This window comes from Accipiter gentilis, chromosome 29, assembly GCF_929443795.1.
Source record: "Accipiter gentilis chromosome 29, bAccGen1.1, whole genome shotgun sequence".
NCBI lineage: Eukaryota > Metazoa > Chordata > Aves > Accipitriformes > Accipitridae > Astur > Astur gentilis.
The window spans coordinates 1,346,557-1,370,405 of NC_064908.1; the positions used below are offsets into that span (position 1 = coordinate 1,346,557).

At 41.1% G+C, this 23,849-nt stretch overlaps 1 protein-coding gene across 9 annotated transcripts in view; it reads left to right on the forward strand.

The window, feature by feature from the left end:
- The window catches only part of KCND3 (potassium voltage-gated channel subfamily D member 3), a 139,019-nt gene extending 117,963 nt beyond the window's left edge, over positions 1-21,056 (forward strand). For 8 of the 9 annotated variants that reach the window (XM_049831908.1, XM_049831909.1, XM_049831904.1 and 5 more), the window contains exons 4-8: positions 5,135-5,236; positions 12,095-12,187; positions 14,917-14,973; positions 15,940-16,187; positions 18,128-21,056. In XM_049831908.1, coding sequence (XP_049687865.1) covers positions 5,135-5,236; positions 12,095-12,187; positions 14,917-14,973; positions 15,940-16,187; positions 18,128-18,332 — 705 coding nt within the window. In that variant the 3' untranslated portion in view covers positions 18,333-21,056. The remainder of the gene's footprint in view (positions 1-5,134; positions 5,237-12,094; positions 12,188-14,916; positions 14,974-15,939; positions 16,188-18,127) is intronic. The other variant, XM_049831912.1, reaches the window with a different exon arrangement.
- The last annotated feature ends 2,793 nt before the right edge of the window (positions 21,057-23,849 follow it).

The window sequence follows — 23,849 nt, forward strand, 5'->3', positions numbered from 1 at the left end:
TAGATTCATTTAATATCTTGTCCACTCTATTATTTTTTAATGCTTTTTTTTTAAATGAAGAATTTTCCATTTTCTGCTTGGCAAGGAAAAACTACCACAGTAGGCCAGGGAGCTAAGCTAGTTTCCACCAGATGAAGGTTTCATCCATTCCCTTTCCAAGTTACATATGTGCACTGAATTCCCACTCAGAAGTACAAATTGAAGTCTTTGATGAATTCCTTTCTGAATTTTATGCTAAAATTAGTCAAAGGTACCACAGACAAGATCATTTTAGGAAGGTGAGAACATAACTACAAGAAAATACTTTTTTGTCATTCCATACTCTAAGCCTTGTTGTTAAGTCTGCAGAAACTCCCATTTCACTGTACAATCTGCTTGTTATCTTTTCCATGTCCTAAAATCAACCATGTTCTTTCCATCCAGAATTTAAGTCCAGACCCAAACTAGCAACAGATGCAGACAAATGCATCTTGGAAATAAAAATCAGATCAAAAATATTCTGTTGACTACTTTTGAGAACAGCTTCATTTTAGCCTTAAAAGACCAAGGCTGTACAATTACTGCACCACTGGACTCACTGCAGCTGTCACCAATAGGTCTACTTGTATTCAAATTACTAATTATTTAGGAATTACAATGTGAAGCACTGTTAATTATCTAGTGTAGCTGCATTTTCTGCCAGGAATGCTCTTAGTGTGGTTTTAGCAGATAAAGTTAAATAGGATATGAACTGGAGCCATCTCTCATATGAGGAAAGGCTGAGAGAGCTGAGACTGTTTAGCCTTAAGAAGAGAAGGCTCAGAGGGATCTTATTAACATGTGTAAATAGCTGAAGGGAGGGTGTGAAGAGGACAGAGCCAGGCTCTTTTCAGTGGAGGTCAGTGATAGGACCAGAGGTGATGGGCACAAACTAAAACACGGGAGGCTCCGTCTGAACATCAGGAAACACTTTTTCAGTGTGAGGGTGACCCAGCTCTGGCACAGGTTGCCCAGGGAAGTTGTGGAGTTTTCATCCTTGGAGGTAATCAAAAGCCACCTGGACACAGTCCTGGGCAACTGGGTGTAGGTGGACCTGCTTGAGCAGGGGGGTGGGACCAGATGACCTACCAAATAACCTCCAGAGATCCCTTCCAACCTCAACCATTCTGTGAAGGATAATGCTAATAACAGCTCCAGTCCAAAGAGGGAGCAGGAGTGGACATAGGACCCATACACGTAGTCCCTGACATACATGTACTCCAGTCAAGTCCTTGCTCAAGTACAGAAGATCTAGAAAGCTGAAGACGTCTGGCAAATACGAAATTATGTCATAGGTTGTAACTTAATAGTTTATTATACTACATAAATCAAGAGTGAACATTATCTCCATAAGAACTAGATGAAAATCATTAATAAATAATAATTAGCTGTTTCCTGGGCCTGCCATCTGGTAAGCATTTTTCCTAGCCAGCAACTCCTGCTCCTTGTACTTCTCCAAAGCAGCTAAAAGATGAAGACAGGCTATTCTTTCTCCTTTGTCAGTCCCTTTGGGAAATGTAGATACCCAGGATGCTGACAGCCACTTACATCATCCTCCCCACTGTACTTCAGCACTCCACATGTACTGGGCTTCACTGCCCTTCTTGCTTATTCTGAGTCTCGAGTTTCTTAAAAAGCAGTAAGGAGCCAGAAGTTATTGAGACCTGCCTTCCATCCTGCTCTCAGAAACACGTGGGCTCCAAGATAACCAAATTAATCATTCTAACCTGTAAGTGGCTGTCATTAGTATTATTATTTTCATCATATAAATTATCTTCCAGATTAGGTCATATGCATTTTGAGATCCTGTGGTTTCCTAGCAACTCCTCTTACCACTCTACATGCAGACACAGTGTGCCGTTTTCTTTTCCTTTTTTAGATTCTCTGTGCAGGGGTTATATTCAGTAACAGTGATCTCAGGCCTGGCCCTAATGACCTTTAGTCTGTCACATTTGTGGGATAAGATGCAGAAGACGCCTATCCCCCCACCCTCCCCACAAGACATTTGCAACAGATAGCCAGAAAAACATAGTCCTCCACTTGTCTATCTTCTGTCCTGCAGACCAGAAGTTCTGAGCTCTGAGGGACAGGGATGACAAAAGCATGCCCATGCATGTTACTGGCAGAGTTTGGAAGACCCCATCAGCCTAATCCTCTAGGTTTCTGACAGCAAAAGACGTGACAGTACGTAGTACAGTTTCCTGCAAAGTTCTGCTACTTCAAAGCTTGTGTGGCATGCCCTAAGTTCAAGGCTTTTGCCTCTGTAATTTAGTCCACACCTGATCTGCCAAGGCATACCTCTGCCAGCTGGCCAAGTCCAGACTGACGCATTCCAACAGGTAACAAAAAACTCCTTTGAAAATGGCCAGCTTTTACCTGCTTCCACACTGTAACCTGAGTCTTACACTACTGCCAGGTGCCCTTCATGTCCTCAATCCACTTTGCTCAGTCATATAAACCAGTGTTGAACCTCTGCTGCAGATGTCAGGTGGGAGTGCTTTGCTGCACTTAAACTTTTTGTTACTGTCAGGCATGATCAAAGTACTGCATCCCATGTAAACATAAGACATGTATCTAAATATCACGTAAAGCTTGTGTCACCTGATAGATATGCTTTCCAAATAATGCACATTTACACACAGACTTTCGCATAAAAACATGAGCTATGGTTTTAGAGTTGTTTCTAGTCCAGTGTGGGAAACTGTCTGGAGGGCCAAACCAATTTTAGGCACCTATTTTAATTAACTTCTCTAGCTGAGTTAATCAAGATATCTACTAAATTTAATCATGATGGGGGGACAGAGTTAGGCAATGTGACTATCCTAGACAATCTTTTGTGTAAGGAGAATAGGATTAACTTCTGTCCTGCCCCACTGACATTTATTAAAATAACAATGTCTGTTCTAAACTACAAAAGCTATGGGCCTTAATTATTTAGATAGCTAGTGGCCCTGTTTCAAAGAAGAAAAGAGAACAGACCTCAGAAACGAACCATCTTCAGTCCACATGGAGTACAGCTATTAATATTTGATCCCCTGCTAGCCTGGAGGCAAAGGGAATAATGTTCATTACAAGAGCCTAAGAATGAACCCACTTTAACAATTGACTGAACTGAAGATGAGGATGAAACCTTTCCTGCTATAGGTAAGGTGAGTAAGTTGAGGGACTCTGGTAATTCCTTCAGCAAAGGAGCTGATATTTTGCCAAGCAGAGAGAGAAATGGAAGTCTTCTGTGGTTGCCATTAGAGCCTGACTGTAAAGACAATCACTGGAACCAATATCCAGTCCTGATTATGGAATAGATAAGATCATTGTGAAAAGTAAGGAACAAAGGCATGTACTTGCAAACAGAAGAAATAATTCAATGGAAATATAATTAACGGGATCAGGGAGACAATGCCATGTAACTGGGAAATGGAATATCCTTCAGTCCCTTATCCCCTGCTCTCTCTCCCTAACTCATATTCAATAACAGTAGTTTCTGCAGGTTCTGTTCCAGGTTACAGTCTCAGGCCAGTCTTATTCGGGACCTAGAGCAACACAGCAGTTTGGGAAAGTCTTCAGAAAAAATGAAGATCCAATTTCATTTTATAGTTGTATCCTCAGTCTACATCTTGCCAATACAACTCGTGCCCCTTTCACAGCGTGACCAGATAGACCTGTGAGATACCTTGGCCCCAGTACAGAGTAAGTTTCATCAGAGATTTCACTCTCATATACTGACTTGGAGTCTTAACATTAAAGTGGGACAATGAAATCTAGGTGAAGTATAGAAAAGAAAGTCAATTTTGGATGTCCCCATTTTGGGGCATCAAAAGAAAACCTATTTTTCAGATTGGTCATAGTCTGTGTCACCCAATTAAAGCTGCAAACTAGCATCCTGTACATGTCTTTGCCTGAGAAATTGTCTGCTTAAGCAGAAGCTCTTAAGGTTAAACAACTCTTTCAAATACTGAGGGCCAGAGTCACTCACACATGCACAGTAATAGAGCTCCTGGAATTATTACGCTCTCTGGACCCACTGCAGATATTTGCCTCTTGGCTTTACTCTTCCTACAGTGTATACCCATTAGCACCTCTAATTAGAAAGGAAAATCACGAGTTCCATGTTATTTAAAAGATTATGCAGCATTTTAAACTACAGCACAATGTAATTATTTTTTAATAGCCACAGCTATTTCATGTATTTACTTTTAATGGTGTTTGAGTCATAAATTAACAGTAGAAAAGAAAAAGGGAAATCAGCACTTGACAGAGAAGCAGGCAACAATTGAAAAGAAAAACTGAAATGCTAAAAACTGTGTGATCAAAAAGGAAGAGGGCCTTACTAGTTTTTCTTGTTTACTTTATTCTGGACTGCTTTTTATCATCTAACTTGTCTCCCTAGAGGTAAGAGGGTCAGGGATAAATAAAAATGAGAAGAGTTGAATGTCTGTGTTATTGCAGACTGACCTCTGTCAGTTTGTCAAGAGATGAGTATTTCTGGACAGAGTCTTATATTATCAGATACCAAAGTTAATAAATTAGCACTGCCACTGCAGAGGACAGTCCACCATCACTGAGGACCGGGTGTCACTATGCTAGCTGCAGAACAAGCAGAGCAAGTGACAACACAGATGTCAGAGCACAGACCTGAAAGATACAGAGAGGATGAAACAACCAAGTACGTTAGAGAAGGCAAGCCATGAAAGCAACACACATGCAGAGCATGTGCACACTGCTAGATCACATACAATCATACAGTCATTCTATGCCAGGAGTATGTCCAAGACAAGTGTCTCTAGTTGCTGTGCATCTCATCCCATGAAAATTACTACTAACTTTTGAAAGGATAAATAAATCTGCAGTACCCCATTTCCTATCTCTGGAAAGGCTCTTCACACTCTGTGGCAGATTATGTTCTTCAGACATACGTACTCATCTGACTCCCAGAGACAGACCTGTGCTAGCTGTTCTTAACAGCACCTTGTCTTGTCTGCACACCCCTTGTATTTCACCCCCAGACTTTTTCAGGTAGAGTGAGAACCTGAAATTTCCTTCCTCCTGGTATTGCCAGCACAGGACTGATCACTCAGCGTGCCTAGCTCTAACTTCAGCTTGTTTGCCTTCTTCACAGAAAGCCCGGCTTGCACGGATTCGAGTGGCCAAAACAGGCAGCTCCAATGCTTACCTTCACAGCAAGCGCAACGGCCTCCTGAACGAAGCCCTCGAGCTGACGGTGAGTGCAGAGACAGTATCTCCTTCCACAGAGTTTGAGAAGTTCCCTATTCCCACTCCTCTCCCCGGGCTCCCTCCCTTTCCCTCTCTGTTGCCACCTAATTGCTCATTATCCAGCATGGCAGCCTCACACACAGAATGGCATTATGCTACAATTACACACTCATGTACTGTATGTGCCATGTGGAGGGACGGCTGGAATCCAGCTGCAAGATTGGATGGGAGGAAAAAAGCTTCCTTGGGCTCCTCCTTGAGCTGGGAAAGGATCTGGCCTTCCAGCAATAACCAGGTTCACAATTCCCTTGATTCCCTCTGTGTGATGGAGCTGTTGGAGCTGTAGTGATTTATATGGCCCAGGGTCTGCCCATACTATAGATACCCACCCTCTTCCAACATATAGTTAGTTATTTTTAAGAGTCATTCTCTAATATGGACTATCTGATCATGCCCAACAGGACAGGAAAATATTCCCCAGTTCCTGTTTCAGGCAGTTTGGTGGTGGTTGGTTTTTTTTAACAGAAAGGCCTCTGGAGTCTAATACTAGCTATTCATGAGAAGAAAAGTTTTAAGTGCGTCAGATTGCTCAGCAGAATCAGCGAAAATGAGAGGAGGTTATTACATTAAGCCTGATCAACACCAGAGCAGGTATTAGCACATTTCATGGATTTCATTTCAAATAAATCAGCCTTTCGTGCACATGGGGAGCAAAGAGCGAGATGAAGAATGCTTAATTGAGCCACCAGAGCCGCCTAGCACTTGTTCATGCATCCTTACTTGGGGCCTAATCCTTCAAATGTGTACTATTTTCCCTGGCACACATCCTTGCATTTGTAAAATCAAAGCTGAAAAATCTTTTCAGCTCACGGTGAAAGCTGCTCCCTAGGACCTGAGCCCACTCCTACACAAGTTCAGTGTGTACAGCACAGAGGGAAACCGTGCAGCACCATATTTTGCACGTAGGATGCTACCTGGTGCAGACCGAGAGAGGGGAATCTGGCCCTTTACAACTGGAATAGTTTTTAAACTGACTCCACAGAAGCATTTCAGATGAAGCACAGATTTGGAAGGTAGGATGCCTAGATCAGTTTCAGTTCTCCCCTCCAAAACAAGATTGATCCTTCTGACTACACATCTAACGTTGTCTCCTGCTCTGCGAATGGCAGTGACACTCAGAAAATCTGTTTCTTGAACCATATGTTGCTGTTGAGTGGTTCAAGAAAAGTTTCTTTACCAAGAAGAGACTAGGAAGACAGGTCACACCTAGTCCAGAGCCTTATCCCCATAAAGGAAAGGCCCAGGACTGGGATGCCAGCTCAGCTGAGATTCTGCTATTTCATTACCCAGGAACGTGCCAAAATTTGACTACAAATTTAAAACTTCCTTTTAAGTTTTAGATTTCTAGTTTTTAAAAATGCCAGAAGAGCTTAGCAGGGACACTCAGTTTGCACTTGATCTTCCAGCCTGCAATCCCAACAAGAACCTCCTCACTTCTGTCAACCAAAATTCCCTGCCAAGACGACTCATGGAAGAGCAGCTGAGACACCAAAGCTTAAGTCCAAAATGCATGAGGTTGAGTGAAATATTTGGCTGTATGGGTTCATTTGCTGGCACTTGCCAAAAAATAAGTGTAGGAAGGGTCATTTTGTTGGCTACAAAGCTACTGCAGACACAGGAAGGAAAAAAAAAAAAAACAACATTTCTAAAGAGGTTCTAGAGGATTTTTTTACCCATTAATAACTAAATTTAGATATATAGTAGCACCTAGAGCAGGTCTTCCCAAGCTTTTCTGGGAGCAATGTGGCTTTCTGGTGGATTTATAGCTCTAAATGCTAATATGACTCCCCCACAGCCCAGTAAGATCCACAAATCCTACTTTGAAAAGCACTGAATATTGTGGACATTTGTATTAATACTTTGTAAGAAAATATCCCCACCCTAATGAACTTCCTTTTGAAATAGTCAAAAGCAAAGGGTATGGGGAAGGAAGAATTACTATCCACCTGTGACACATGGGAATATAATTTACTAAAACAAGAAATTTACCAAAGCCGTGCCTAGCATCTGCACGACCAACAGGAAATTATATTTGACTACCTGAGGACTAGCCACATACCTGAATCAAGAACAGATACAAGTCTCTCAATCCACAGGTAGTGGCATTAATTAATTACAGAACTGCAGAACATAATGTGTTGTAAAGGTATACATGACCGTTTTAACTCCACAAGGCAAGATTTATATCCTTTTATTTTATGGCAGGAGAACAAACTATTCTTAAGAGTACAAAATGTGAATGACAGCATAGTCTAGCCAGCCAAATTTTTTAAGCTGTAAAAATATGAAGGAATGTTACTTCTGTAGTTGCTATATTAGGGACAAAATATTATCTACATACTGTGCATATCCATCAGTCAAATTAGCATCAAACTGCTTCACTGGTCAGGTACACATCCCATTTTGATACCTTGCCCAGGACTCATGCTAACTTTAATGGACTTCACACGGCCAGGTTGCCATAGGGCTGGTTTGTTACCCAGCAGTAATTCCAACTGCAATTACTATATGGCCATGACTAGATATTATCACTTTCATCACTAGCAATCACACAGTACTGTGATCAATGTATAATTGTTTTACAAGTGCCCAGCAGATTGTCCTGCAGCCTGACACCTTGAGGGTTCACCCAAGGAAAACAACTGCCCCAGAATGTATCCTGGCTGTGGCTCTGCAGTCAAACTAATAAATTGGGAAATAAGGACTGTTCAAGATTCCGGAACATGTGCCAGAATGTCCTTTCATTAGCACCAGAATGAATACGCTGGCACCATCTTTCAAGGGAACAGCATGTCTTCAGCCTGTAGCCTTGTAAAGAAAAAGCAAAGGATTCATCCAAGGGCAGCAGCAGGAAGGAGTTCTGCTCCTAGCAAGAATACAGACTCTTGCTTCAGAAACATGTGGATTTGTGGCATTTTGCATTTGCCATCTAGACGTGAAGTAGTCAGACCATTTTCTTCTCATTTAGAGAGATTTTTAGTGGGCTTTATGTCAGAAGTGCTCAAGGGATGGTGAGCTTCTTCCCATGGCAGCAGCCTACATATCCTCTTAACGTTAATCTCCTTGTACAGCTAGCTGAAATTCCCTTTTAGCTAAAATGCTAGAAGGTGTATATCCTAGGAACCGTAGGTTGTGAGGCCTTGTGCCTTTTCACAAGCAGAATCTGCTTAGCCATAGATAAGCGTTATAGCCATTCTCATGGGAAGGGACAGTCTAACCACTGAACCAGTTCATCTCAGTTCACTGGCGTCCAATTTTGCGTGCTGAAGCACTAAGTAGAAGAGGTGAAGTGGAAGTATTTTGGATTTCAGAACTGACACTACAGTGTGTTTCAGTCTCCCTCCGAGGAACCACCAGTTCACTGAAAGTCTTCCAAGAACAAAATGAATGGTAGCTGGCATCAAATCCTTGCAATACTGGCATCCCAGCTCAAAAAGCAAATGATGTCTTCTCCTCCCCCCCACCAGCTTTTTCATTACAGCCAGACCCTTCTGGTGAAGACACAGATTTTGTTTGCCTGCAGTAATGTAGGTATCACTGATGCAATCTCTATAGGTACACGTTTCTCAATGGTACTATCAAAACGTCAAGCATTTCTGTGATGTTGGCACTCTCACTATCCTGGGGCAGTAGTTCCTGCAGATCTCATTCTTAATTTGCATGCTAGGATGTTCTTGGTGGTTGCATGCTCTTTGTTTCTGAAAACACCTAGCTGACTGAAGAAAAAGTGAAAGAAGGATAAGGTACGAGTTATACTCACTGATGCTATACTTTACTCCTGGTCACTGCCATCCCTTGATTCATTTCCATCAGCAACAAGCCTAGCCTCGTGATGGAAGACAGAGGGAGAGACTAAGCTGTGCTGCCAAAATTTAACAATTGGCTTAGGTCTTCTGCCAGAGGTATGGAAGCTCTATCTTTGCTTTCAGATTCCATTTAGATCTCCTCTCAAGCAAATCCTCATAAAAAGATACTGTTTGCAATATGTGCTCTTTCTCTCTCCTTTTCCAGTGTTTTAGTGCAGCATCATATCTGCTTTAGGGCTTGCAAGGATCTCCATGGGAAATATTCCAACACAGACTTCAGCAGAGTCAGTAATCTCAGCAGGGTACAAACAGGACCCGCTTGATGTGTTAGCTCACCAGAAGGATTGTTAATAAGAAAAATAGAACTGATTTTTTTTTTAGGCCACTTCTAAAAATACTTCTGGGAATGCTCATCTTCCAAAACAACAGCAACAAAAAATCCATAACATGCCTAAGATGCATTCCCATAGGAATCTATTAATTCTGTGTACAGTAAGTCAGCTTTCTTAATGTACCGGTTCAGCTATGTTTTGGCATCTGTCAGAGACAGAGTTATTCCTTCACTTAAGGATCACAGAACCATCCTGGAAATGGCATCCAGAACACATATTTGCAGTGAATCACTGGGACACATGGGTGTATTTAAAAGCAATGCTTTAAGCATAGTTAGATTTGACCCCCTTGAGAGCAACAGACAAGGTCTTGGCACTTCCGCAAAGATGTTCTGCTGTGTCTCCCATCCCACCCATTTTCTATCTTGCACAGTTAGATACTGCTGTTTCGTGTCTAAGCAGCGATTCAATCCATGCACGTCAATTTTTTACTTTAAGATTTAGGCATTACAGAAGACACCAAGCACCCCTTACTTACAGGGCACAGGGAAACATTTAACAACATCTATTTTAATGCATGTAACTGTCTTCAAAAATGCTAGTCACCAAAGACCCGCACGGATTAATGTGTCATGAAATCACAGTGAATTTCAAAATCAGTAGCTTTAATAGTAAGAGAACATCCTTAACAACTCAGATCTTAAACCTGCCACCACAGAAGAGAAAGTGAGAAAAATAATCCTGTCTCTCAAATAGCACAGAAACTCTCTAAACAACACCTATTGTTTCTTTTCCTTCCATTTTTGAGGCGTACCTGATCACCAGATGACTGGGTAAGTGACATGCTATATTTTGAGGAACATAAGCAACTGATTCACTGATACAGTGTGGAAATAAAAAATACAGAGTATTGGATTTCTCCACCCCCCCACCCCCCCAAGTTGACTAAATTGGCCTATTAATGTTTTGATGAATGCTTGATGCCAAGCTTTCTGCATGAGCTAAACATTACGCACATACTGAACTCAAGCTTCTAACCTCTTATCCATTTCTATTCCAGCTGTTTCAAGCAGATCAAGCCCCTCAGTTTAATGAAAGCACAGAGATTGGTCTGAGATCTATAGTTTATCCTAACCACTAATAACACTGCAGTCTGAGCAGTCTCTTTCCCAAATCACCACATGAACACATACCTGATGTAGAAGCTGAGAACAGACCAGCAAAGTAGCTCCAGTCTTTCCAACACACAGTCCCTAAATAAGCATACCAAAAGCAATTCACACCCACCCCCCAACTCTTCCTAGGAGGGACCACTCCTTTTAATAGTTTTTTGACCTAAATATTCTCAGCTGTACCCAATCCCTTCCCAGATGGCACAGGCGCCTGCTTGACTCGAAGCTCACCCTACTCTCTGAATTAGCTTACAAATTGGTTAGCCACATTTCAGCAGTTTCAGTACACAGGGGGAGTAAGGGAAAGCTGGTCCCCAATTATACAGGTGCTGCTGTACAATGAGTGAAGTATCTGGATCGTGAGGTCTTTGGAACAGGCTTGCCTTGTTCTGGTTTTGTGCTAAGTGATGCACAGAGCATTCCTGGTTGGTTTGCAGGACTCCTTGGCACGGTGTTACTAAAACTAACACAGTAAGCCATCCTACTGAGTGAAAGCCACAATCTGTAGGAAACTAATGAAGATGGGACCTTCCTTCTCCAATGGAATTGCTGCCACATTTCATGTGAACATAAACCCTTTGCCACTGCTGCACAATTCTTCTTCATTTGAAGTTTGCTTGACTAGGATAATTTATATATATTAACTCTTACATACATAGCATCTGCCTGTTCCTCCCTTCTCCCTGCCTTTCAACAAGGGCTTGGCCACAGGAGAGGTTACACATCTTCAGTTTGCACTGAACCCAGGCCTCAGGGCCTGCTATACGCTCCGCACTGACAACGATATACAGAGGCAGAGAAAGAGCAGCCCCCTTTTAATACGCTACAGGTACAAAGTGTGGAAGACAATTGGTGATGTCCATGAAGAGGAGAGACAGAGCCAGAAGTCCTGTCTCTAGAAGCAGCATTACAAAGTCCAAAACATGAAGCCTGGATTCACATTTTTTGATCTGGTGTGCAGCCATGACTCAGGAAGGAGGCTTTGGCAATAACACATGCTAGTTCCAACAGGCCCAGCGCTGTGCAGCCCTGAAGGTCAGGCAGAGCCAGGCTTTCAGCGAAAGCAAGACAGTTTATATTTTGTCTCCTAACAGACTGAAGTTCAGGGTACATCTGTTGGCATTCAAAGGTCATGCCAAGCTTAAAAGTCTTAACATTTTTTGGAAAAATAAAACAGCATAGGTTCTTTTCTTCTTTACCTTCTGGTTCCTGAGCCTTGACATCATATGTCAACAGTACTTCCCAGGTTTCCTCCCCAGCTACAAAATGGCTAGAAACTCACTGGTTTTTAATCAAAGCCAAGTTTACAAGCCAAATCATTAAGAAAAAAAATGAGGTATCCTCATAAGAGTCATGAGAAAAACCTGAGGGCTGGCAACACTGAAATTGTTATCTTTATCCCTGTGAAAGCTAATGCTGGTAGTTCTGTTTGTTTTCATGGTTTTACACCTGGCTTGGGTTTTGGTTTCTTCCCTCCTTTTTTCTGGCTATTCAGGGATCAACTGAAGATGAACAGCATATGACTAAAGGCACCTCCTTAATTGAAAGCCAACATCACCACCTGCTGCACTGCCTGGAAAAAACAACTGTAAGTAGCAACACAATCGTTTTACATCTTACTAAATCTTTGTGCTTGGCCCAGGCTCCATATGGAAAAGAGGTGCATACAGATGCTCTGAAGTGGCACTCAGTTAGACATACTCAGTAGATCTACAAACTGTGCCAGAGAGGGCTGACACTCAAGCTCCCAAGAATATTCTGCAATGGGTTAAATGCACTTTTATTTCATTGTTGTCTTTAAAAAAAAAAATTACTGTGCAAAGGGATAAAAATGTGATTATCTGCTACTCCACAGTCATCTACACCAGTACAAACTCAATAGCGGGTTGCTCAGTCAAGTTCACTTGAACACAAGTAACTTTTCAGCATGGGGTTAGGGAGATCCTATAAACAAGGTGTACATTAAGTTTAATTTATTCAGTGCTTCTGAAAGAGAACTAAACTGCATTTGTCTTGTGCTGTCAGTCACACATCATATATACTCATCAGATGTGCTAATTAATAATAAAGGACAGTTCTGCTGCCTCAAGAGGAGGAAGATGCTGTCAGTGATTCCAAACAACAACCTGGTCACCAGTGCCAACAGTCAGGAAAAAAATAGCCTTTAGCCCTTTATACGGCACAGAGCAGATGAACTCTTTTAATAGGTTTAAAGGCTGCACCTACCTTTTCTCACTACAGTTCTAGTTACAAAGGCAGGTAATTTATCTCAAAACCAGTCAAGCAGTTTCTATAACATGACTTTTCTGTTCACATTATACAAGGTGTTGGGAGTAAGAATTTTATTTTTCATTGTTAAGTGATTCTGTATGTAGAAGACTCTTTGAAGATTTCAGATATTTGATACATATGTTTTACTTCCAGGTTTATATAAAAGGTTCTGCAGTAAGGGAACACATTATCTATACCATGATTCATTCTAGAAAGAATGAAGAGAGTTAACACTTGAAATATTCATGCCTTTTTCTATCTGCATCCATCATCAAATGTACTTTTGATTTCTGACTTGCAAGAGCTTTCTTTTAGATAAATCACCTTCAGTTCCATAGTTTGGCTTATGCTGGAATAACACCACTTAGGCTTCAGCGATACACGGGAAGAAGATGACTGGTTAATTACAGTGACCTGCTGAGTACAGCTGGTTTATCCAAATGAGCTATAAAGGTCACCATTCCAAGGACAGTGAACTGGTTCTTCCTGTATCAATGACTATTGAATTTATTTTATAAGACTCATCTTGCCTTTACTTCTAGCAATTTTGGATGTTACATAACAAGCAGATATTTCACAATCTGACTCTTCAGTTTAGAACCTAAAAGCTTCACTACTACGACCCATATTTCAGAAGAATACTTTCATTCGAAAACTTTAACAAATTGGCTGAAGCAAACAAAAGCTGACAACCCTGTCTCCAGGGTCTGCCCTTGTCAGGCCCTGACTCTGTCATGGCTTATAGAAATTCTGACCTCTGCACAGGGTGGGTGGGCATCTCTGGGAGCTGCATGAGTCTCTCCATTTCTAATGAGCTGGTTAGGGTGCTGGAAGTAACATGGCCAAAGCATATCCTAATTTGTGGATGTATTAGCCTATCACACTAACAAAGCTAGATTGCCTCCAGCACATAAGCCTACTCAGACAGTGAGTCTCAGTGGTTGAAAATGTTCCAAATGTTGCTTTTTTCAGCAAAAAAATGGCAACAACAGTGATACTTTGAATTTTGATTAAAACCTAGAGGGATAATGTGCACAATATTTAATGTGTTTCCCCCCACATTTTTCAGCCAGTTATTACCATGATGTTGCATCAAGTCACATAGCAAGTTTGGATTCTGGTCTGAAATTATCAATCAAAATAGTTCATTCAGCTTGTGTGGAAATTCTGTGGTTCACATAATTGATTAAAATACTATGCAACAGTTCTCTTCCAAAAAATTTAAATCATAGTCAAAGAATTTTTAAACACTGAAGAGTCATTTTGTGACCAAGTTGCAGGAATGGAATGAGAAATGTACCATGGTTGCAAACTTGTTTCAATGGGCAATTCACCTTTCCTTAAACTAGGCAGAAGGATTCTAAAAGTACATGATTTATTGTCATGGTATCTGTGGTCGTCGCTAGCATACAGCCTTACGATTGAATGGCTGTGAATGGCTCACAAATCTGGTGTGTCAGATGACAAAATGACCCTAAAGTACTTCTAGCTGCCATAACAGAGGTTACTTTGTCATATTAACACAACAGATGGAGTTTGTTCAAACAAAAGGAGGTTTTTTCCACTCATTCCAACTCCCAGATTTGAGTAAGGACATTCACATGCCATATTTTCTCCAAATGCTGAGTGCATCGAATCCAGTCCTTCAACCCAAGCCTTTCTTCTGTGTTTTCACAGAGTATGATCAAAACCCATATCCATTGGTGACCTAATGGCAATAAAATTACAATTCATTACTTGTGAATCAGCAGCTGAAACTTTGTTTTCCTTCACCTTCAGCACTCAAAAGATCAAACTAATAAAGTTGTTACCAGTTTTGTTCCATTTGCAAGAACATAACATTAAAAAGCTTAAGTGTGAGAAGGAAGGAACAAAGGGGTCTGATTCAGGCAAGGTTTGGTAAAGAGAAGGTCCTGTTGCCCATTCAAACTTGAGCGAGCCAGCTGGAATGCTGACGCAATAGATGAAATGCTGGGACTAAACTTCTGAATGCCGGAATGGACAATCAATTGTCTTTTTATCTTTTGTTGGCATGTTGTCCCGTAGGGATTGTCCTATCTTGTGGATGATCCCCTGTTATCTGTACGAACTTCCACCATCAAGGTATTTCCTTTTTAATTCAGTCTGTTTTCTCTATGGTCTCTGTGACGTGTCTGGAGAGTGTTTGCTTCCTTTCTCGTTCCTGGTCTTGTCCTTGGGAGTTTGTGCACGTGGCTCTTTTTGGCTATCCAGTGCTCTTGTTTCCTGTGAGAGCTGTTAGTTGTTTCAATGAAAACCGATGGCTGCCTTCACCATGGTTGCTTTTGTTTCCCATCTTTTCTGATGCTGACAGGGACTGGATAAAGTATGTTCACTAGAACAACTTGGGTGTTCATATACACACATAAGAGTTCTTTCTTTCAGGATTTCTTGTTCCTTAGCACAAAAACTCTTTACCAATTCAGCTTTCTGAACTTCCTTCTCCTATACACTTCCCACTCTCACCTGCCATGTTTATTTCCACTCAGCTAATAGCACACAATGAATTGCAGGTATGGTTTGAACCCAACAGCCAATACAAGCAACATCCTGCAATTACGCTGTATGTCAAGATGGTCATCCAAATACAATGCAATCCTGTCCCCAGGCACATAGAAAAAGGAGCATGAATCTCCTCTTGGGTTTCATAACCATGTGGCATTGCAGACTTTTTGAAGCCACTTCTGGAATCCAGACACAAAAATGAAAGGAAATTCCAACACAATATATTAACCATCTCAGACTACGTATGCAAGGCAGCATTGATAGACTATCATGCTTTTGTCACTGCAACAGCTTCTCTTATTCCCCTACTGATGCAGGAAAGTAAAATCTTCTCTTGGTTGCAGTGAGTGAAAGGGCAGTGTCATTTCTTTTTAATATCTGCCTACTGCAAATATTTTCAGGCACAGAGGCAGAGAGCATCTTACACAGACAAGGGGCTGGCACATGCCACCAACCTAGCAAAAGGTGCCATTGAAAACAAACTGCTGTTGGGCCAAAGCTGTTGGTGTCACCAGAGAGTAATGGCACTGTTTTTTCCCCTGTCAGAACCATGAGTTCATAGATGAGCAACTGTTCGAGCAGAACTGCATGGAGAGCTCAATGCAAAACTATCCATCTTCTCGGAGCCCCTCCTTGTCAAGTCACCATGGCCTGACCACCTCCTGCTGTTCTCGCCGTAACAAGAAGACCACCCACCTTCCCAACTCCAGTGTGCCAGCCACTCGCCTCCGGAGTATGCAGGAGCTCAGCACCATCCACATCCAGTGCAGTGAGCAGCCCTCACTTACAACAAGGTACAGTAAGTAGGCTCTTGCTGCTAACTACTGCATGCAAACCTCTGAAATGCGTTACCCAACTAGACGTTCTTGCAGGCATATTCTCCAGCCAGGGAGAGTGGTCTAGTGCTGGAAGCATCTTTGTTTCCCTCCTTCTCATGACAACCCAAGGAAAGTGGCTCCTAGCTGGGGAAGAACCAGGTCAAAGCTAGACACTAGTGCAGCTCTTCTCTGGACATAGAAGAATGAATTCCAGCTGACACCTGCCTATGAAGTGCTAATCACACACGCAGGAGCCAGCAGTTCCCAGCTGTGAGCCACTCACCAAAAGCTGGCACAGGACCATTTCACAGCCCACCTCCCAGATAGCCCAGTACTTCCAAGCCTTTACTGGGAGCAGGCAAAGACAACTGGCTAATCACTGTCTGTCAGCAAAAGCTGTTAAGAGAGCTGTACACACTGACACGGTCCACCAGGGACACTCACTTCACTGATTTTCATTGTCCCAAAGTCTAAAGCACAACTGTAAGCATCAAGCAGCACTGGAAAACAAATAAGGAGGAATTTCACAATGGTATTTTAGTAGCTCTCACCTAAAAAAAAGCCATTAGTGACACAGGTGAAGAAGCATCTCTTAACAGAAAATTTCAAAATTTTCATTTTATACATAACTGGCTGAAAAAAATAATTTCTTTACCACATCTTTCTTGGAAATATTAAATTACTTTCTAAATCCCCCTCAGCCCATTAAGCTTCTTGTGCACCGGGCTGTTTCTGAACTCACTGTTCTTCTCCCCACTCCTGTCAAAGGGATCTAGAAACTGAAACAAAGCTGCCTTTAGGGCAGCAAGTGATTACTTTGTGCCACAGTGAAGTCAGAAGGGCATTTCAGAGAATGAATTATGAATGACTAAGCACAAAACAAGTCTCTAGCTATTGCAGTTTCAAGATGACAATAGTTTAAACCAGCACCTGAAACAGTAATTCAGGGGAATGTCAACTATTTTGCCTATTTCAGCAGGTGCTAAATCAGATGCCAGTGATATTTTAAATGTCAACACTGTTCATTATTTCACTTGCTTACCAAACTGTGTAAGAATGGAGAGAGAAAAAAAGCTTTTAAGTTGTTTTTCATGTGGAATGCAACTAACTGGGTGTACTGGTTACCACTGGCAGAACCACCCAGTCCCTAAGGCTGCCCCACTCTCAGCTTGTGACTGAGGCAACCAGGGAGCAGAATGGGTTCTGCTGTGTTCTTGGGATGCTTGAGCGATCAAGAAACATCCTCTTGGTGAGTCACTCTGAGATAACAACAGCAATAGCTTTCCAACTGGGAGCTTTACATTTTAAAAAGGACAGGCCTTGTGTTTAAAATGAACATGTTGGGCTGATAATAGCAGACTCCTGTAGCTGTGCAGATGCACAGAAATCAACCTATCATTTTCCCTCTGTAATTAATTATAGGATGCAATTGATGCAGATCTAATAAGAATGCTCCCAGCTGCCAGATCCTTGAAACTACTGCAGAGAGATGAAAGAATAGAAAAGATCAAGGGACAGTGAATTTGAAATAGGCATTTGAAATGCAAGGAAGACAACATCTCTTTCTCAGAAAGAACTACCTGTGCTCTGAAAAGATGCAGTACACAGGACAGTATATTTAGATGTCCTCTTAATTAAACTAGAATTATGCAAGAATGAAATGGACACATAGAGTGTCTTGCCCTGTGAAAAGCTGTGCCCTAACCAGGGGGAATATTAAAAAAAGCTTATTGTAATCTGGGTAGAAGTAAGTGATGCCTTGCAGGAACTGGGGGGAACATTTAAGTGGAGTCTTCTGAATATTTTGGTGCCCTTAGTTCGGAGGAATAAGATACTGATTAAGAACAACTACCATTCCCATCCTTTCTATTGTCTGGTTTAAAAAAAAAAAGCCAAACACTAAATTTGTTTTCTAGTCGTTCCAGTCTCAACATGAAATCAGATGATGGGCTAAGACCGAACTGCAAAACTGCCCAGATAACGACAGCCATCATCAGCATCCCCACACCGCCGGCACTCACGCCAGAAGGTGAGAGTAGGCCTCCGCCCAGCAGCCCCGGCCACTCCACGAACATTTCCACCACCACCACAAGCAACATAGTCAAGGTCTCTGCCTTGTAAGACGTCTCATGCACAGAAGGAGGCTGGAAGACCAGTGCCCCTCTCCCTCCACACCTCCATGTTCCTTTCTTGCTGCAAATTGTGCCTGGATGGACCAACCTGACATTTCGCCATCGAATTAGCAATGGAGACCTAACGAGGCAGCTTTCTTCAGACTCACATTCATGCTGTGGACTGAGGAAGGATTAGGAAAGGGAGGAAGAGGCTGGTTAAAGGAAAAACCTGCATGGAGAGCGTGTTGTGCCATGGTACAGGGCAAAAATCACCTGCAGAGGCTCGAGGGAAATAATCATCATGGCAACAAGAGAGTCAATAAAGAAAACAGAAATATAACACTGTGTATCGCAGCACCTTTTTAAAGGTTTTTAATGGATAATATTTATTCATGAGGAAATGACTGAAAAGGTGAAAAACAATGGATTTTGTGAATTTTTTTTCTTCATGGAGCAGAACCTTTAAACCAACCAAAATTTCACATTTTTTTTCTTTTATAGGAAAAGATTTAGACAAAGAAGCCACCTGTCACAGAAATCTATTTCCATTCCTCTGTGTGTGTGCGTGCGAGTGTACAGCAGAACCACATCAGAGCCACACTGAATTACAAAGAGCAGAGCATGTGTCCATGATTGGGTGCACAGTAGAAAAATTCAAGCTTGTGTTAGCACATATATGTGCACACGCACACACACACACATAACTATTTCACCCTGGATGGCATTCTTTATTTAGACAATTTTGTATCCGCCTTTTAAGTCAATACAGTGCAATTGCAAACAGTGTGTTTGTCTGCTAATTATTGTCTGTGAAAACATATTTGTGGAAAAAAAAAAAAAGACAGGCTTTAGTAGAGTTTTAGTCCCACATGGGTATCTGCTTTCTATTTTTGTTATCACTTACTTGTAAGAGTGTGACTAGACTACCAGTTCTGTATTTTTAAAAAGGAAAAAAAAAAAGTAGGATTCTTTTTTAATATTGTACACACAAATGGCAAAGAATGAGAAAGCACTGAACTCAACTGCATCAAGCGTTCATAAGTCTAACAGGTTTCTTGTAATGTATGCCCATGCTTTTTAATTTTTGTTTTCTATATATAAATTTCTTTGCTAGCACTGGACATACAACTCATTGTAAATAGTAGCCAAATAATGTCTGGATCTATACTTGATAATAATTAACCCGAGAGCCAAATATCTTGCATGGACAGGGAGGTATTTGGCTTTTTCACAGTCTTAGGGCTCCAGTTGTCTCATCAATGGCTTCTGGGTGGCATTGATTTTGGGGGCAGACTAGGTTAGCAATTTTAGTTCTCCAGTCCCACCACAGGATCTACAGCATGCACCCACTTGAGAAAGGGGAGCAGTACTGGAGTTTGGAAAGTGTGGTACAGACAGCATTTTCTTTTTGCAGTTCTACACTTAGTTTGGGAAGTCACGCACTTCTAGTCAACCAAAAACAGAAGTAGCACCGTGTGGTACTGCCAAGAAGCTAATACTTTAACTAAGCTGTGGTCAGTCCTAGCACCTCTTTCTGAGAGCCTTCTAGGAATGATTTATTGTAAGGAAATACATGGTCCTGAAACATCACTGACTTCCCCCCCCCTTGAGAAGAGTAACTTTTTTCTTCCATTCTGCCTTTTTCAAGTCCCCTTTTCGTAACAGGTGTGATCCACAAAGGGCAGAGTGAGGAACATCATCCACTTTTTCACTTGTCATACACTGTTTGGCTAATTATTGTGGTCACGCACAAATGCCTCTTCAAGGCCCTATACCCATGAATGGCGATGCACCTAGCCCCCAACAGCTTGTAGATAATAAGGAAACATTTCAAGTGTCCTGTTTCTGAACAGGACAATTTTACCAACATTAGAGTTAAAAGAACTACTCAAAGCATGTTTGAGGCTGCTTCAGCAAAGGGATGACTTTTTTTTAAACATCTGTCATAATCTATCCTGATGTAATATTTATATACACATATACACGCATACACATATAAATAAATACAGACACATACATGTATAGATAGATAAATAGACCTACATGCTGACTTAAACATACGAGCTAGCAATCTGCTTTGTTAGCACTCCTAACCTATTAGTCTATAGAGCGGACTCAGATGGCTGATGCATTAACTCAATACCCTCCTTAGAAACCTACAACATTCTAGGAATATTAGGGCTATGGCTAAGCCTTCAGTAGCTGCACCAGCTTATAGTCATTTATTCCAGTGCTGTAATACGTTACCCAAAACTATGTTTAGTCCTGTTTTAAATGATTAAAATGTTCTGCCTTTGCTGCTTCCTGTAGGAGGTTATACTGCAGTTAATCTTACCATTATTGAGTTTTTCTTGATGTTTTAATTCAATCTTTCCTTTGCTTTAATTTCATTATTTGTCATCATCTGCTCCCCATCTGAACACCCTCACCCTTGTAGATCAGAGGCCTTGCTCTCCACCACTTACCACCTTGCAACCTCATTTACACTGGCACAGAACGAGGGTTAAATGCTACCATGCTGACAGGGTACAGTGTTCCTTCCAATGCGCAGGAGTAAATGATTACAAAGAGTTAGGGACTCAACATGGATTCTCGGTGCTGCCTTTCTTATTCCTGATTTACTGTAGAGTGGTAAACAAGCCGCTTCATCTCTCTACACCCATTTCTTTATCTGTAAATAGCAATCATGGCAGCCCTTGTCTAAAGCACTGCTGGTGCATTTAATTGCTATCAATCAAAATGCTTTTTGAAAAAAAGAAAAAAAAAATCAACATTTTTAAGGGGGCAGGGGGAGGGGGGGCGGTGAAAAGTAAGGAGGAAAGCCAGTCCTTGGGGTTTCTGGCTGGCTGCATGGGCTCAGATTGTCAAGGCAGCCATGGCCTTTGTTCTCTTCCACAGAAGAGGAATCACTGTTATCCTTGCTCAAAAATACACAGCTTGCCTCTTCTACCATTAACTTAGCAGGTGCTGCCCCATGCAGTCAGTATCTCGGCACAGACTTTCAGAGGATAAAGACAGACAAAATTAAGGAAGTCGGAGCCTAGAAGAACAGGGCTAAAAATATTTTTAATGGAGGCATTAGCTCCCTTTATACACTGATTTGAAGTAGACTGAGTAATGCTTCCGAAAGCACTTGAAAATATGCTAGTACAAAACCTCCCTGGATGGCCCAACACAGCTACATCCTCATTATGAGAGCACTGTGCATTCATTGAAACAGCAAAGACAAGAATCTATCGCCATCGTATCAGTGGTTGGTAGGGCATAACATAGCATCCTTCAAATGAAACACAGGGAGGAAGGGAAAGCATTTGCACAGAAGAGCATGGGAATTGCACTACAGCCACTTATTTCTACAAGAAAGGGAGGCAATTAGCTTTATGAAACTGCAAGGCTCTTTATAATCTTTACATAGCAACTTATAAACCACTGCTGAGATAAGGCCAAGTCACTCCTGAAAATTCCTAGGCCAGAACTTTAACTGAAGGATTTGGACCATTCTCTCCAGCAGTCCCCAGTACTGCCCTGTCTTACCAGCAACCCTCTCCCTTTCCCCAGGGCCATACACATACATTGATACGGATACAAAAACCAGCACATACCCCTGCAATCCTGGTCATTCCTGATGCATATGGAAGGTGGCTTCTTCAGGCGTGGGCTACCTCCGGGAGGAGAAGCATCCAGAAGCATAGGTAGGTTCTAGTCCTGATACCTTTCTGAAAGGCAGGTGGTACAAAACAACCTGATTAGCAAGACTGCTCAACAAAACATCAATAGTATGTTGGCAGTTCATTTCAAAAGCCTTCCCCCTCCCCCTAATTCCTTACAACTTTTTATAGTTTTAGAAAAGTTCATTAAAAAAGATAAAAATGGATTGTTTGTACAAAAAGCAAGTGGAAGGGGATTATTTTTTCAGTCTTTCATAAAGCAATATTAAAAATATCAAAGAAGCAACACCTTTTTTCAAGTATTTTGTTTCCTTTCCAAAGACTTCTCAGAGGGAAAAATATTTTCACAGGTTTTCAGCATATTCTATTAATAGATTTACTCTCTTCTCACCTGGCATTGGGCTGCTAATAGAAGGAATCACACCCAATTGGCAAAGAATGATGAGAAATACCTTTCACATCTAGGCTTTGACTTCCATCTACTCTTTCTAAAATCCACCTTTTACTTTCATTTTCCTTAAAAATCTTAAGGACAGCCATAAAGAAGGGGCCACAGATAACACGTCTTGGTACATAAAAATTAAAGAATTAAAAAATTTAATCCACCCTCTGCTAGCACAAGATCCTTTGCTACAATATATTGCATTGCTTTCTCTAGATTACATTTAAAATTCTCCAAGGACAGGACCCCCACTGCTTCCCCGGAGAGCTTATTCCAGGCTAATAGATCTCAATGTCAAGGATTTTTCCCCTGCTGTACAGCCATAACTCTTTCCTTATTTTTTCCTCTCTTGCTGCCATTACACCCTCTCACACCATGTTAAATTATTCTCCTTTCCACATGGTAAGTTAGCTGCCTACAAGCATAAGAGGAATATAAAATTTTCTACAGCAAATCCTTATCCCAGAGACTACTTTTGTCTATCAAATAATTATCATTGTTAAAAGTGAACTGAGGAAAAGGTAAACTAAGTTACACACATGGCTTTAGCGTGGAATAAAGTTAGTAGGTAATTCAAAACATATCCTTCTTTACAGTTGGCCAGAAATACTAAATTTGAATCAATGCTACTCGTTAAACCTGAAACAGTTGATAATATACTTGTACTGCAAACCAGCATTTATCATTCTAGTTTAGACAGCTTAAGGTATACAGATGAAAGTCAGATTAATACCAGCTAAAGAAAGCAATGTTTCTTCAAATATTTTGCTTTTTTAAGTAAAGAGGTTGTAAACATGTTGTAACTTACATGTATTATAAAGCAAATTCAGTATATTAAAAATCACATTTAATTTATGGGTTGCAACATCCCTTGGATCCTGCAATATTTTTATGTCAGACTATAGCAGAGTTACAAAGTCAGCATTCATGGATGGCTTGCAAATATCAGCAAATTTGAACTGAAGACTTTATTCTGCTTTTGAAGTTCAGTGAATAATATAACTTAATTGATTAATTTTTTTTAAAACAACTTATTTTTCTCCAACACTTTAAGCAACCACACTAGATACATGACTTCAGAGCTCAAGTTTTTAGGCTTCACACTTAATGCTGCCATAAACACTCTTCATAATGGTTTTATTTTTCTAAAACTTCAAGAGCAAACAAAAGGTAGTATGTGTACATCGATTAGAGCTAGGAGACTTGCATCAGGAACCTATGTTCTACTCCCAATTGTCTTGATGAATCACTAAGTGACCTCGAAAAAGTCATTTCACCTCTCTTTGCCAATTATACAAGCTGTATAGAATTTAATACCTCCTCTTTCAATAAGTGAAGCTCAATTCATGAACACCTACAAAATACATACAGAATTCTGGAGAAAGCGTTACCAGAAGAGTACTGCTACTTACGT